Source organism: Rhipicephalus sanguineus, chromosome 1 (assembly GCF_013339695.2).
Source record: "Rhipicephalus sanguineus isolate Rsan-2018 chromosome 1, BIME_Rsan_1.4, whole genome shotgun sequence".
NCBI lineage: Eukaryota > Metazoa > Arthropoda > Arachnida > Ixodida > Ixodidae > Rhipicephalus > Rhipicephalus sanguineus.
Window position 1 is genome coordinate 212,850,230 of NC_051176.1, and position 14,101 is coordinate 212,864,330.

Here is a 14,101-nt window from a genome sequence, read left to right on the forward strand (position 1 = left end):
TCTGGCAATAACAAAAATGTGAAAGCAGCAAGCAGCTTCACAGCATAAAACTTTATTTACCTAAATTCCCTCATTTTCACTCTTAGGCAGCATTTTGTTGCTCTAAAAGACAAAATGTGTTGCCAGTTCCTTTTGCATTTATCACGTGACTTCTCAACAGTAAGCAATGGTTTGGTGACCCATGCTAGACTTACCACTTCTTTAGTCTGTCCTGCATTGCGTGCATTTTCCTTGGCCGAGAGTGCATGAGCTGGGAGCAGCTGACAATAGAGGGGAAGAGCTTCACCGTCACGTTTAGTTAGTGAAACACATGCACAGCGCAGACAGTAACGAGTGCAACTGACCACCCTCGGGCTAATGCGGTATCAGACCTGGTGGCAGCTTGAAATAGACAAAAACAGCGAGGAAAGTGACTGTGATGCATTTCACATGCATGAAACAGCATGCACTGTGCCAACTTGAACCAGCGCTGCCAAGATAGTCACTGCGGCGTGCGTTTAGCATAACCTATGCACAACAAAATATGCCCATAATAATAACAGCTGGATTCCAAGCACAAGAGCAATAGATTACTTCTTCTGTGGTGCTAATTTATAGAAAGGAATTCAAGCAGCTTCTTGAAGTGGGGCTTGTGCACAGCATCATGGAAAAGGTTTTGCCCAGCGGATCAAGCATGAACAGGAAAGTGCGCACCACAAACACAGATAAACATGCTGGCAAGATTTGTGACAGTCGAGGCACATTGCTTATGTTTCGGATTTTGCTTTCTTAGCTGTCTCCAGGCTGGCCAGGCTGGCTCTGACTGCTGAAGTAGAGCACCAAGCTGGGCTAGTCGGTGGACATTCATCGTAAAGGCTTTTTAACTGCGCTAACAAACATGGACGAAAAAAGAGGGAAGCATTGTAAACAGTGTAAAGAAGAAAACAAGAACACTTGCCATCGGCTTCTGAATGAAACTAAGATTTTGTGCCGTCATAGGGACCGTTGCACTTACGAGCTGGTCGAGGCATAAAAGATAAATATTACACACGGTTATTAAAGCAAAACTTTAGTGACACTTCCCGATTGTGAGCTGTGGTTTTTAGATGCTACTTTGTGACGGCAGTGTAACATTGTTTTAGATGACCAATGAGCATGGTTGTGGGGGTGCTATAGCACCCCCACATGGTTCATCCAGTTCTTTGTATATATGTCATCTTTAACCCATTAAGCATTCACTTGTGAGTCTGTACACATAGTCTTCCCTCTTCTTTTGTCCATGTTTGTTAGCACAGTTAAAAAGCCTTTACGGTAGCTCTGACTGTGTTGTGCACTTTTAGATTTGCTTTTGGATTGAATCACACTGCCCGAGGAATTTCCAGACGAATTTTCTCGATGAAAAGTAGAAGAAAAAAAAAGGCACACATTAGAATCAGAAGAAATGCTGTAATGACTGCTTGTAAGCTACCGTTTTCACATTAAAGGCTTCGCATTAGAACATAGGCAATTTCGACAAGCGATGACACGTCTTTGATACATTGGCTGTACCATAAGCGCTGAAGTCGGATGCAGCTGCTCTTTGAACTATTACTGCATTCGCCATTGCTGTCAGACACGTGTAGGATGACCAGAAGACAAGTTTGATTTATCTGGTGAAGGCTAATCTCTGGGTCAGAGTAGTGAAAGTTTGGTCCCATACAGTGTATGGGCACTGGCCGGGACTTTCAGTCCAGATCAAATTCAAGGGGTTGAATTGATGGAAGTCCACTGTGCTAGTTATTGCAATTTTCTAAGTAGTCTTTGGCATTTTGAGGATGCAACATATTTCATCTTTACCGGTATGAAATTTATTAGGCCCCAGTAGATGCCGTCAAATTATCCGATGTCACGACGAGGTGGTGTGGTAAATTCAATGTGGTGTTGCCGCCTGTCTTTAATATTCAAAATTTTCGGCCGTGTCAAGCCTTCTTTTACAATAAATGTGGGTTTATTGTTATTGTAGCAAAAATTTGCTTCTATTGTTCTGTTTTAGTGTGTTTAATATTTTTCTTTAGCATAGGTTTGGGACTGGTGAGTATCTACCCTAACATTATTGTTTCCTTTGTCATTACATGCATGCAGAAAATTATCAGTAGCTTTTAAACGGATCCTAAAGGCAAATAATAGGTGATTGTACATTGTCTGGAAACCTCGCTGGATTGTAGAATGTCTGGAAACCTCGCTGTGGTTGTTTCACGCCAAGCAAATGCTTAATTTAAAAGAGAATCTCGTTTGAAGAGTCTGCATACCGATGCTGGTATACGAGTCCATACACCTCCTACGCCAGCACGAAAAAGATAACTTTCTCCTAGAATCATATAGAAGTGCATAGCAAGCATTTTATTCTGCCTTGCAATGCACTGCGATGATGCTTTTATTGTCAGTGGTTGAGTACCAGTGGCAGAATTATAGTGAGGACGCACTGTATAATTGAGCTAGTACAATAATGTAGTCCAGCTGGAGTTGCCGTTTGTGTCATATATTTACTTGACTATCTCAGGTACTAAAGCACTGTTGTTGATAATATTGACATTTTAAAATGTTCTCAAGTATGAATAAATTAGCGTAGCCTCAATTGCTATTTGCCTTTAGTGTCCCATTAAAAAAAAAAAGCTCACCCGCTTTCAGATATTTTTTACTTCAGTACTTGTCAGTGAGTGACATTGCATATTTTAGCTTGAAGGTCACGTAGGTTTGGTTATGTTTGTAATTTTCTTGTGGAGTAAAGATTATTAAAAAATAAACTCCGACTGAGTTTTTGCCAAAAATGGCCCCCAGCAAGTGTTGCGCTCCCAAATATAATTCCTCAAATGGTGCACTTCAGCTATATTAGCATTAGTAGCTTACTGAAATGTGTACCTGCTGTGATGCTGCATGTTGAAACAAGAGATGTCATGATTGTTATAACAGTGCACCTTATTTTCCTTTCAGTGGTGCCATGTGCATGAAGGCTCACTACCTGGTGATTGCACATTGGAAGCTGTAGTGCAAGCAAAGGATAATGAATTTGCAACTGCCACTCTTTTCATAGCAGCAGCACAAAAGGAATCAAAGACCACTGGAAACATTCCACGCAATCATCTGTTCAGGTGCAGCGCATTTTGCTAATCTCAGAACTGATGAATGTCTCAGGCATTAATGAGATCACCTTTTAATATACTGCATTTATTTGACTCTATTGGCTGTTTGGAAAGAACTGAGGTGTAATGGCAGTCTGCCCAAAAAATACGCTTGCATGTACAATACTCACGAATTGAAATGCAAAAATTTAAAGCTAAGTATAATGCATATACTGTCGTTTCCAGTGTCTACAGTTAACGTAATACCGGCGTAATTTTGACTCGAGCACTTACATCAGAGCGAACATTACCTTTAGCAGCCAGATTTGCAGCAACATGGTGCGATTATCGGGAGCAATTGCTCGTAGCAGTCTTAATAATAACAAAAAAAACGTCGTGTTTCAGTGTTTGAGTACAGTACAGTATAATTCTGTTAAACGGTATGTCAAGGAACAGGAACACTATATTTGGAGGTCTGTTAATGATGGTAATGATGAGTCTAAGTGACTAATTTGAGCAAAATGATCAGCTTCACCCTCATTGTTGTGAATGAACGATCATGCCAACTTCCAAGAAGGAAAGACACTAAGCAAGTAGTGTGAGAAAGTTGTACAAAACATTGTGTTCTCTGTGTAGTGGTCCACCAACCACCAAGCAAATCTCATAACATTAAAACAAATGGTATATAATAGACCTTTTGCAAAAAGCTGTAGCTTTATCTTGCGCTTAATTTACTTCTAGGTTGCCTATATTGATATAGAGGTTGATCAGAAAATGAAAAGATTGTACCCGGCTTATAAGATACCCTTTATATGAGGGACACAAACTGCTCCTTGTTACATATCTTTTGTGACAGGGTTCATCTGCACTGATGTGTCAAACTTTATATAAGCTTTCATTCCTGACATGGAAAACAGTACATATATTGAACTATGATATGAGGACTTGGCCTTAAGTGACCATAGGGACTTCATCTTTTGGTTGTGCAGCAGTATTCATCATAGGAATCATGCTGACCTGGAGAGATATCACACATGTGAGGAGTGTTGAATATGATGGCCATAAAAATGATTTTTTTCTTAACTCATGCAGTGTACTCATGTTGCAGTACAGAAATGTGTGTGTCTCTCCTTATTTTAACTGTTTGCTTTCAGTTGTGAACTCAGTGCAGCCCACACTTCAGTGTTGGAGAATGAGCTGAAGACATGTAGGGAGCTACATGACCTCGAGCCTCTCAACAAGTGTAAGGGCCTGAACAAAATGTTTCTGAGTGGTAATGAACAAACTTCCCCAGCAGCGATTGTCCCACCTGAGAAAGAATCATGTTTGGTTTCTGAACTGACTTTAGGAATAAAGGCATCATCTTTAATTTATTTGACATTTATTAACTGAATTTTAGACTTTGTATGTTTATTTTTCTGTTGTGTGTATGTGTATTTGTTTCATCTTACACATTTGGTGTGGAAGAGCAGCGTTCAGTGTGAGAACAGGGACCACAAGCTGAAAATGCTAATGGTAGTGAAGCCCAAGTAACTTGCATATACTTACAACTGCTTCAAACTTACTTTCTGGTTTACATTTGAGCCCTATAGGCTTTGCATCACCATTGCAGCACCCATCTTCATGCACCCTGCTTTGAGTGTATTTATGTAATGGTCACGGGCTTGAACAAACCATCCTTTTCTTTTTTTTTTTCACCCTACTGTTTTACACTATTTCACATCTAAAAAATTTATGTTCAGAATGAGTGAGTAGCACCAGCAGTGCTTACTTTTCTCAGGCGGAACAAAATCCTGTTGATACTGTAACATTTCAAGTGTGTTCGTATTGTAATTGGTCTCATACGAACATGAAAAACAAGTTTCTTGATCAGGTGGGATGCTTGGGTACTTGCTCACATCAGTACCCCCATGTTTGTGGACAAAGGCTTAATTTCTGCAGTTGGTTCAGATTAAAGCATTCTTTCTTTTCTTAAACACGTAACAATGGAACAGGTGCGTTGCTCAAAGGGCATGCTGTTCAAAAATTCCAGTGTAACTGGCCAATGAAACCCACGTGGTTTTTAAGTGATGCCCAAGTTAAGAACTTGTTATTTTTAATTTGAAAGAGTCTGATTGCAAACTAACCCATATTAATTTTTTCTTTACAAAATACTACTTAGCCTAATTAAAATAAATGATATGATAGTCATTGTTTTTGTTTGAATATTAGGATAAAAAATTTGAAACAATGTTTAGCAATGTAAGTAGCGCTATTCGAATTTGAATTCTACTAGCATAGTACTCCAACAGAAACTGTATTTTATTTACCCTAGAAAAGCTCTGGCACACAACAAGGAACACCCAAAACACCTGGCACAAATATTTTCGAGACGTGTAATCAACTTGGCGGCATATTTTCGTGTTCAAACCTTATTGTCTTGAGAACTCAAAATGTAAATTAATGACAAGATCAGCAATGTTCCAGCTTTGTAAATTCTTTTCTTTAAAGATGTTTATTGTAGGAGCAGAAATTAAAATGGTCATGCTTCACTTTTGTGTTGTTTGGCACCTTTTATACAACCTTAATGAAAACGAGCAGATAATGAAGCCTACCTTGGCTTCATTATCTGTAGGTCCTCACTAAAGTTTTATCAAACAAAGAAACGAGCCCTATAAATTCTCTTCTTTCATTGGCACCTTTTAATAACGAATTCGAGAAATTGATTCTATTTACCACTGATAGCCGTTGGTAGCTTTTCCATGTTGCATTTTTGGTAGGTTACTTATTTTCAGTTTCATTATTTCCACCATCTTAAGAAATAATATTGCTGATAACCTGCATGTTCAGTTTACGTGGACACAACTCGGGGTATTTGTAGTCAGTGAAACATAGTGTGAAGCATAGCCAAAGCATATAACTTTATTACCTTAAACATGTATACATAAAGTTTAAATTGAACATATTTTAGTTTAGCTAGTTTAAGTGACATACAGTTAGTAAATTCTGCAGAATGTAATGGTCTCAGACATTGATAGAAAAAGCTTGTTGCCTTTATAATTACTGCATATACTCGTGTATAAGCCGCCCCCGTATATAGCTTGCACCCTCCACTTTCGGATGCAAAAATCTGGAAAAAAACTACTAAAGTGTGCATTTGAATCCTGGATGTGTGGTGTCGGCTGTCAGTGCACACTATCCCAAAGAGCTTTAGAGTCATGGGGCTATCAAACGCCATGGACAGCACAGGAAATGATAAGCTCTGGGAGCATGCTGATGAGGTGGGGTAGTCTGATAGTGATTAGTGCGAAAGTGGCAATGAATAGTAAATGAAATGTTTACATCTGTCACCAGTGTTTGAATTATCTGACGCAGGAGTTGCAGTGGCACTACACTATGGTAATATGTAGCTATAGACCTGGTTTGTGTATATCCCGCACCTGAGCAAAAATTTGATGAAAAATAGTGCAACTTATACACGAGTACATACTAGTTGTTTTCACCTTGAATGCTGCTTCTGGTATCAAGCGTATTGTAAAATTGTAAGCATGCAGCCTTTAAAGAATGCACTGTCAGAAAATGTAGACTGTTTGTTTTACAGGTGTTATATTTGAATTGATGACACTTTAATGTGCCTATTCAGATTTTCTGTGTCAATATTTAAAGCAGATTACTTAAAGCTGTGTCAATATTGCTTGTATTAAATAATAAAAAATCGATCAATTTGTCATTTATTACAATAAAGTGCTGTTTTTGTAGTAAATAGTCATTACCCCGATTGTTGAGAATGCCGAGTTATGGCACACTACTGCTTGTTATGGCATTCGTTGGCTATGGCTTTCTGTTCCTGAGTATGAGGAGGCAAGCTTGTTTCTTGGTTATGGTGGCCACATTTTATACAAGAACGCTCGCTTACCTAGATTTAGGGTCTTGTTAAAGAGCCTAAATCTAGGCAGGTGGTCAAAATTATATTGGGCCCCTTTTGATTTTTTTTTTTAGTTTATACTCCACAATTTACTTATTTAAGCTTTGATGATTTCCATATCACATCAAGCAGTACAGTAGCTAATGTTGCATAAATAGCATTCTAATAGTGTAGTACTTGTGGGCTTTTTTAAAATAATTTGTTTCGTCTCTTTTCAGGGCCTCTCCTTACTTGTGTGCTGCTTATGAGGGCACTAGATGGATGCAAGTTTAGAATGGATATAAAAAAATTCCTGGCTAAGTTAACTGCTGTTGACCCTATGAGGCGAAATTATTACAATGACCTAAGTAAGTTTCTTGTGTAAGTGAGCAGTGTGAGCTATTTGCATTGTACATGCACACCTGAAGTTAAATAATAGTTTGACTACACTACATCTTTCGTAGTGTAGCACGGGGTGACCACCAGTCCCGTTCATTAACTTTTTAAATATTAACTATAGGGCAGTTGTTTATATGGAGAAGTTGTAGCACGTGACAATTCATGGCATACCCATTTTTTACAAGTCCCCAAAACACACGTAATTTACTGTATTAATAATTGAAATTGAAGGCCCGGTCCAGGCTATACCGAAACTGAGAGTGCCGGCCGCGCAGGGAATGTGGCTTGCTGTGTTACGTCAGATCAGAACTTCACGTGACTAACATTGAAAGAGAGGCATGTCACAGCTGTACCCAAGAAAACCGCAATTTCAGCCGTTTGTTTTTTTCACTGTACAGCGTAGAACTTCGGGTAAGCCACTGCGGCACTTCTTCTCACAGAGAAGCGAGAGTGTTCTTTGTAGAGTTTAACAGAGAAACATATAAGTACTTCAGACGAAATGCAAAGGATAAGTGGTCCACTTGTGTATCTGAGATGGCTTGCCAATTTTCTTGACCAGATTCCACTGCAACATGCCTTATTTTTCTCAAAGCTAGTCGCGTGAAGTTCCAGTATGATGTAACATGGGAAGCCACATTCGCTGCACCCCTGCCACTCTCAGTTTTGATGTTGCCTGGATCTCAGTTTTGATGTGGCCTTCAATTTTGATGATTAATATCTCGATTTTTTTGGCGGGGGGGGGGGGGGACGACGAAGGGTTGTAAAAAATGGGTACACCATATATTTTCATGTCCTACAACTTTTCCACATAAACAACTGCCATATAGTTAATTAAAAGTTAGTTAAGTTTTTGTTAATTACTCATTTCAATCTAACTTTAGGTGCGGCAAAGTATTTCTGCCTCGACATAGAGTTCATGTGTAAAGACGACAGGTGCCTGACTGTCATAGTATTTTTATTAAAAATCTGTATTGTTTAAAGAAAGAACACCCTATATTTTCTTGTTTCAGAGATGACAAATATTGCAGGAGTGCGACCCACATTTCACTAGAAGGAAGGTGGTCACCCTAGTGTAGTGTTTAGGTTGTTGACCCTTTTCTCTTGTGCAATAATATGTAACCCACATATTTACATGAGCCTTTTCTATAGGTTGGCAGTGCTTCCTTAATCTGTTTGAAAAATGCTTTAGAGCCCTTAAATGTAAATATTGAAAAGTGTAAGATCCATGATGCTTAACACCTTTAGAATAGTGGTATTAATAGCTTTAATACTGGACATTTGGTTGTGCATAACTGCCTGCTACAGCCATTCTGCCCTTTCTGTTACGAAGTATTTTTCCCCTCATTCAAACTGCTTGAAGGGCCTCTTATTGGTGATAATGTGGTGTCTCTTGCACTCAAGGAGCAAAGGACACAATACACAGTAGTGCATAGCAACAGAATGGCATTTGTTGCACCTTCTATACAGCAAGCCAGCTAGCTATACCGCAGAAGCAACGTAGCATACCAATGGAACATGTTCCAGAATCAGAGTGTCGGAACGGAACGAAAACCAAAAACGAAAAAAACAATATTTTTGACTGGAACGAAAACGTAACCGAAACGTTATTTATTATTTCGTTCCGGAGTGAAACCGAAAATTTTTTCAATCATTTTTCAGTTCACGAGAAAATTTCGCAATCCGGAACAACTGAGCTCATGCAATGTGAGCATATCTCAGGGTATAGTATTACCGCGTACCTCAGACAGGAAATCCAAAGCAAAGATATGTTGAAATTGTGCGAAAAACGAGAACAGTGGCAACCAGAGATCTTCATATTAACGCAAGTGGACTTTTGCGCGCCTGTCAAGCAGGCCAAAGTGGAGAGGGCATTGTTGGCGCTGAAGTTTGTTACAGCGAAAGCTGTTATGAGATCACAACAGCCGATTTTGGCTCCATAGTTGTCCGCAGCCGCCAATGTACGTGACCGCTATCGCGTGGTATAAGAAAAAATTAAATGAGAAACAAATTTCTAGGATCCGCGCCCTCTGCGTGGCAGTCGGGTCTTCCACCACAGTGTCACGCTGGTGCTTATAACTCCATCGCAAAAATACTCTACACAGGCGTCATGTCGGTCAAGGAATCGCGTTAACATATGTAATATAGGGGTGGCAGAAGAGTAAAATAACAACCAGTCATCACACAATGCTAATAGCGCAAAGAGTGTGTGGTTTAATGCTTCCCACTAGTGTTGCGGAGTTACCACTCCGTAATTGGAATGACTCCGGAATCTTCAACATTTTTGCGACCCCTTAATGGAATGGGGACAACGATCAGAAGAATGGAATGGGAATGGAATTAGGTCTTTTTCCGAAAATAGAGGACGTTTTCGTCTACGTGCTGTTTTTCAAGCTTCAAACGTTAGTAGGTCAGAGCCTCGCAAGTTAACACTAAAGCAGTATTTTTAAAATAGCTTAGCTTATTACAAGCACGGTACATTTATAAGCAATGCGCCTACTACAAACGGATGCATAAGTTAGTGTACAAACAAATGCATTATCCCAGCAGATACCGAAGGGAGAAACAAATTACCCCTGTGCGTTGGTTTCCATTGATACCCCCGCTCGAAAGTGGCGAATACTCTATGCACAGCCTGATCTTTATCTCACGAGCAGTTTAGTACCTGACACACGTAAATAACCTTTGCGACAAGGAAGACATTGCATACCTGCGCACAGGCAAACACAGAAAGTTCTCCTCACCCCATCTATGCTTGCGAGGCGCGCTTGACAAGCGTGAATGCTGACAGCCAGTGCGGCCCAGTGTTCCGTATTCGATGCAAAGGCGCTTTTGTCAGCATAAAAATACGCTATGTCGTCATTTTAGCATTAACAGATTTAAGCTTAAACAATATTGAAACACCACCATTCGTTCAAACATGTTGACCACGCAAATACTATCGGTAGCGGGAGAACTGCCCCTATGGGAATTAGTAGGGTGGTTGTACTGCACGATATATGTCACCAAGCTACTATTCCTCGACCTTGGCAACGTGTTTTGCGTACTTTTGCAATTCTTAATGCATTTGATGACATCAGCTTTATGGGGCGTTCATTCTTAACTCGATAAAACTATCAAGATGCCTTTCCTACGTTGAGGAATTACAGGAATGGAATCGGACTGCCAGGCCATTCCCTGAGTGCCAATGGGCTAAGTTTTTTTCATTCCGAGGAATTGAAAGGAATGGAATTGCGGCAAGTTCTAATTCCCTGGAATGAAATTGTAATCGAATCGAGGCGCCCATTCCGCAACACTCCTTCCCACCCACTGCAAAGTGCTCAGCCATAATTCTTCATTATCAGCCACAGCACAAAGTGCAGATAATGCCTTACAGATGTGTAGCGGGTACCGCGATTCTCCGAAGAATGAAGAAAAATGGCATAGTGGGAACTTGGCTACTTCAGAAAAATTGCGTCGATTTATGACGTAGTGGGTACGCTGCATGTTTACTTGTATTAGTTGCCCCAAGAGATAACAACGGGCTCTACAAAGTCCGCTCTTCTAGCTTTTGCTGTGACTTGCTGCGTGTTTCACGCAGGCCTGGCGATCTTTTTATCAGAACAGCGGTCTCGCACATCAGAGAGTACACTCAATGACGTGCTGCTTCTGAGATCGTGCTCACTCCCTTGACACAAAGAATTAAGCCAACTAAAAAATTCGTATTTTTCTTGTGAGAAAATAAATACTATGACTTTGAAATGAATACTGATTTGTGCTAGTTGGTAGGAATACGTGCTACAGTTACTTCCGCTCCTCTAAAGAACGTGTTTTACCCTTGTCCCACTTTAAGAGGAGAGCAAGCAACTACATCACAAATCCAATGTTTCTTTTTAATGATTGCTTTACCTTTTTCATACTTTCTTTTTTTATACAAAGAAAAAAAACGTTACGAACCGTTACAGAACGTTTTTTTTTTTTTTTCGTTCCAGAGCAGAAACGAAACGGAACTTTTTGCGGTGAAACGAAACTGAAACCGAAACGAAAAACATTTCGTTCCGACACCCTGTCCACAATTGAGGAAGTTCTGCCTCTGAGCTTAGGGTCATGGGTTTAATTCTCATCCCTGGCAGTCATATTTTTATGGGAAGATGAAATGTAAAAGTACTGATGCACTAAGCTTTAGACCCATGTTAAAGACCGCATGTTCTAAAAATGAGCATGAAGCATCTTTCAGGGTGCCTCTCATAATTACTTTGTGGCTTTTATGCATTGAAGCACAGTTATCCTCTTTTTAAAAAGAGTTCTTGAACATTGCTAATCCTGCTTTGGGAAGTCACAGAAAGTGGGCGCTGTTGTACCTACTCATGATTATTTCTCTTGAAGTAGCCCATCAGTGATATTGTAAAATGGTGTTGCCATTGGTGCCCATTTCCTTTACAGATTCAAAGTTTGCTGCTGAGAGTGTCATTGAACAGTTGGGCAAAAATGACCTGACTGCAGATTTTTCTGGCCAGTGCCTGACTAGCATACATCACACCGACCACCTGGCCCTCTTACATGAAGTAGACTTCAGTAGAAACCAGATTAAGTCAACATTGCCGCTTGGATGCCTTCTGAGCATTCGCAAGCTGGTACTAGATGACAACTGCATAGAGACCTGTGAGGGCCTTGGTTCGCTGAACACACTGACCGTCCTCTCTCTTCGAAACAACAGTATCCTTTTTTTAGGGGTGTTTGAGTGCGCTGTTATGCTTGACCACACCTTTATTTAGTCATTTTCTAAAGCTTACCACAATATGTGTGATATACAGTAGAACCCCGCTGATACGTTTTTGAAGGGACCGTAGGAAATAAACGTAAGAGACGGGAAACGTAAGAGCCGAAAAACAGGAAAAACGGCAAAATATTTAGTGGTACAGAATTTTATTTCAATTCTTACGAGCAGCATGAAAATTGGCGTGCTCAGCCGCGATCTAGTCGATGGATAGAAATGCGGCAAGTTTTGGTGTGAAAAGGTGTTTGTTAGCATTGATAAGTTTACAGGAAGATGTTTTGTATTGTTTAATTCGTGACTGCTCGTGTTTTTGTTGCAATGAGTGACTGATTTCAACCTGATCAGCTTATTAGCACATTTGCACTTACTCCTACTGTTAGGTTATGTCATGGATGTTGGCCCTTAATGCTTGTCTGGTCTTCCTGTTCCTTCTTGTGTCGTTTTTTTAAGTGCACTCCTTGTTCAATCATGGGTGTTGATTTGCCAATTCTTGTCCATAATGCATAACAAAAGAAGCATGAGTAACTAATGCGACAAAATACGATAGTTTTGTCTGAGCAACTAACTACCATATGCCAAGGGGCCATGACAATTACAAAGCAATAACAGACTACTACAGTGTTTCATGGGAAGCAATCTCCTTTAGTCTGGCAGTTTATGCTTTATAAGCCTTTGTGGCAACTAGCAGTAACGGGTAATGATGCAGCAAGGAGCACGTACAGTAGCCAACAAAGAGACGGGACCTTTCTTCCGATCACAACCACTCTATTGCTAAAACAGTTGCTAGGTCATTATTCCTGATGTACCCCTTAACTAAAGGCCATTGCCACGAAATTTTGGGCTACTTAAAGAGTACCAATATTCTCTTGATACTGGGAAGGATCAGTACACTTGAAGTGCAAGTAATGTGGCGTCTCTTGCACTGAAGGAACAAAGGACACAGTACACAGTAGTGCGTAACAACAAAGGAACATTTGTTGCACCTTCTGTACAATAAGCCAGCTAGCTAAATTGCACAAGCAATGTAGCATGTCAACAGAACTTGTTGCGGAATCAAGGAAATTCTACGCAACATGCCACAGTGTAATGTGCGCCCTAGCCAGAAACCCACGTTTGAGTTTTTCATGGGTGAAGTTTCGTGAGCAATGGCACCTTTGAGGAGTCGGGGAGGCATCAGCGGGACACTTCTCCCGAAGCTCTCCCATTGAGCGTGCAATGTTGACTGCACACAATATCAGTCCCAAACAGAGAGGAGGAACAAAGGTCCTCTTGTGCCCAAGTAACCATGCCATCAGTAGGTGCCACCGTAAGAGCAGTCGTGCCATCTCTTGCTTATTTGCAGAACATGGTTGTGGAACATACGCCAGGAGAAGCTGGATTACAGGAGACATAAGAGACATGACATTAGAGTGTTCCCAAAATAAACAACACTGAAATTTTACAGTAACCAAAGTTTTTTATACAATTCTGGCATGGGATACATGGTATGTCAGCTTGCAGATTTTCAGGTAGTGTGTGTTGTGATGCACATTTGTTTGTAAAAGTATGTGATGTTATATGTTACATTTTTGCTAGTAACGTCAGGACTGATTACTGCCATATAGTGTGACTCTGACCTTTGGAGCAGTGTGAGTTATAAGTGGTGTGCACTGCCTGTAGAGGCCCTAAAAGCCACCTACTGGTGGACTTTTGCTTCAGAAAGAATCGGTATTTCTGTGGTGGTATTGCCTACTAGGGAAATTCGCTCAGTGGGCAGGTTTTGATGCAACGAACTTCAGCCCACATATAAAGTGCTGTTTTCCCTAGACAAACATGACAATATGCAGCTTTGGATGCAATGCAATGATTCATATATCTTGCACTTGGACGGCACTGACTTGTTTGCATTATTTAATTACCATAATGAGCTTACTGTGTCCATGTCATAAATATGTGCATCCGAAATAGTGACAGCAGGTATGCATTTGTTCCAGACTGGAATTGCCGAAC

General features: G+C 40.3%; 3 protein-coding genes across 3 annotated transcripts in view; 2 read left to right on the plus strand and 1 right to left on the minus strand.

The window, feature by feature from the left end:
* LOC119407071 (uncharacterized protein C18orf19 homolog B) overlaps nt 1-14,101 on the plus strand; it is a 579,856-nt gene that overhangs the window by 175,325 nt on the left and 390,430 nt on the right. The window lies entirely within an intron of this gene.
* Nucleotides 1-14,101, minus strand: part of LOC119407002 (inactive peptidyl-prolyl cis-trans isomerase FKBP6) — a 208,166-nt gene that overhangs the window by 81,611 nt on the left and 112,454 nt on the right. The gene's annotated exons all lie outside the window — the stretch shown is intronic.
* Nucleotides 1-14,101, plus strand: part of LOC119407013 (geranylgeranyl transferase type-2 subunit alpha) — a 44,172-nt gene that overhangs the window by 29,163 nt on the left and 908 nt on the right. The window contains exons 9-12 of the mRNA XM_037673838.2: nt 2,950-3,107; nt 4,232-4,320; nt 7,200-7,328; nt 11,779-12,051. Of these exons, the coding sequence (XP_037529766.1) occupies nt 2,950-3,107; nt 4,232-4,320; nt 7,200-7,328; nt 11,779-12,051 (649 nt within the window). The remainder of the gene's footprint in view (nt 1-2,949; nt 3,108-4,231; nt 4,321-7,199; nt 7,329-11,778; nt 12,052-14,101) is intronic.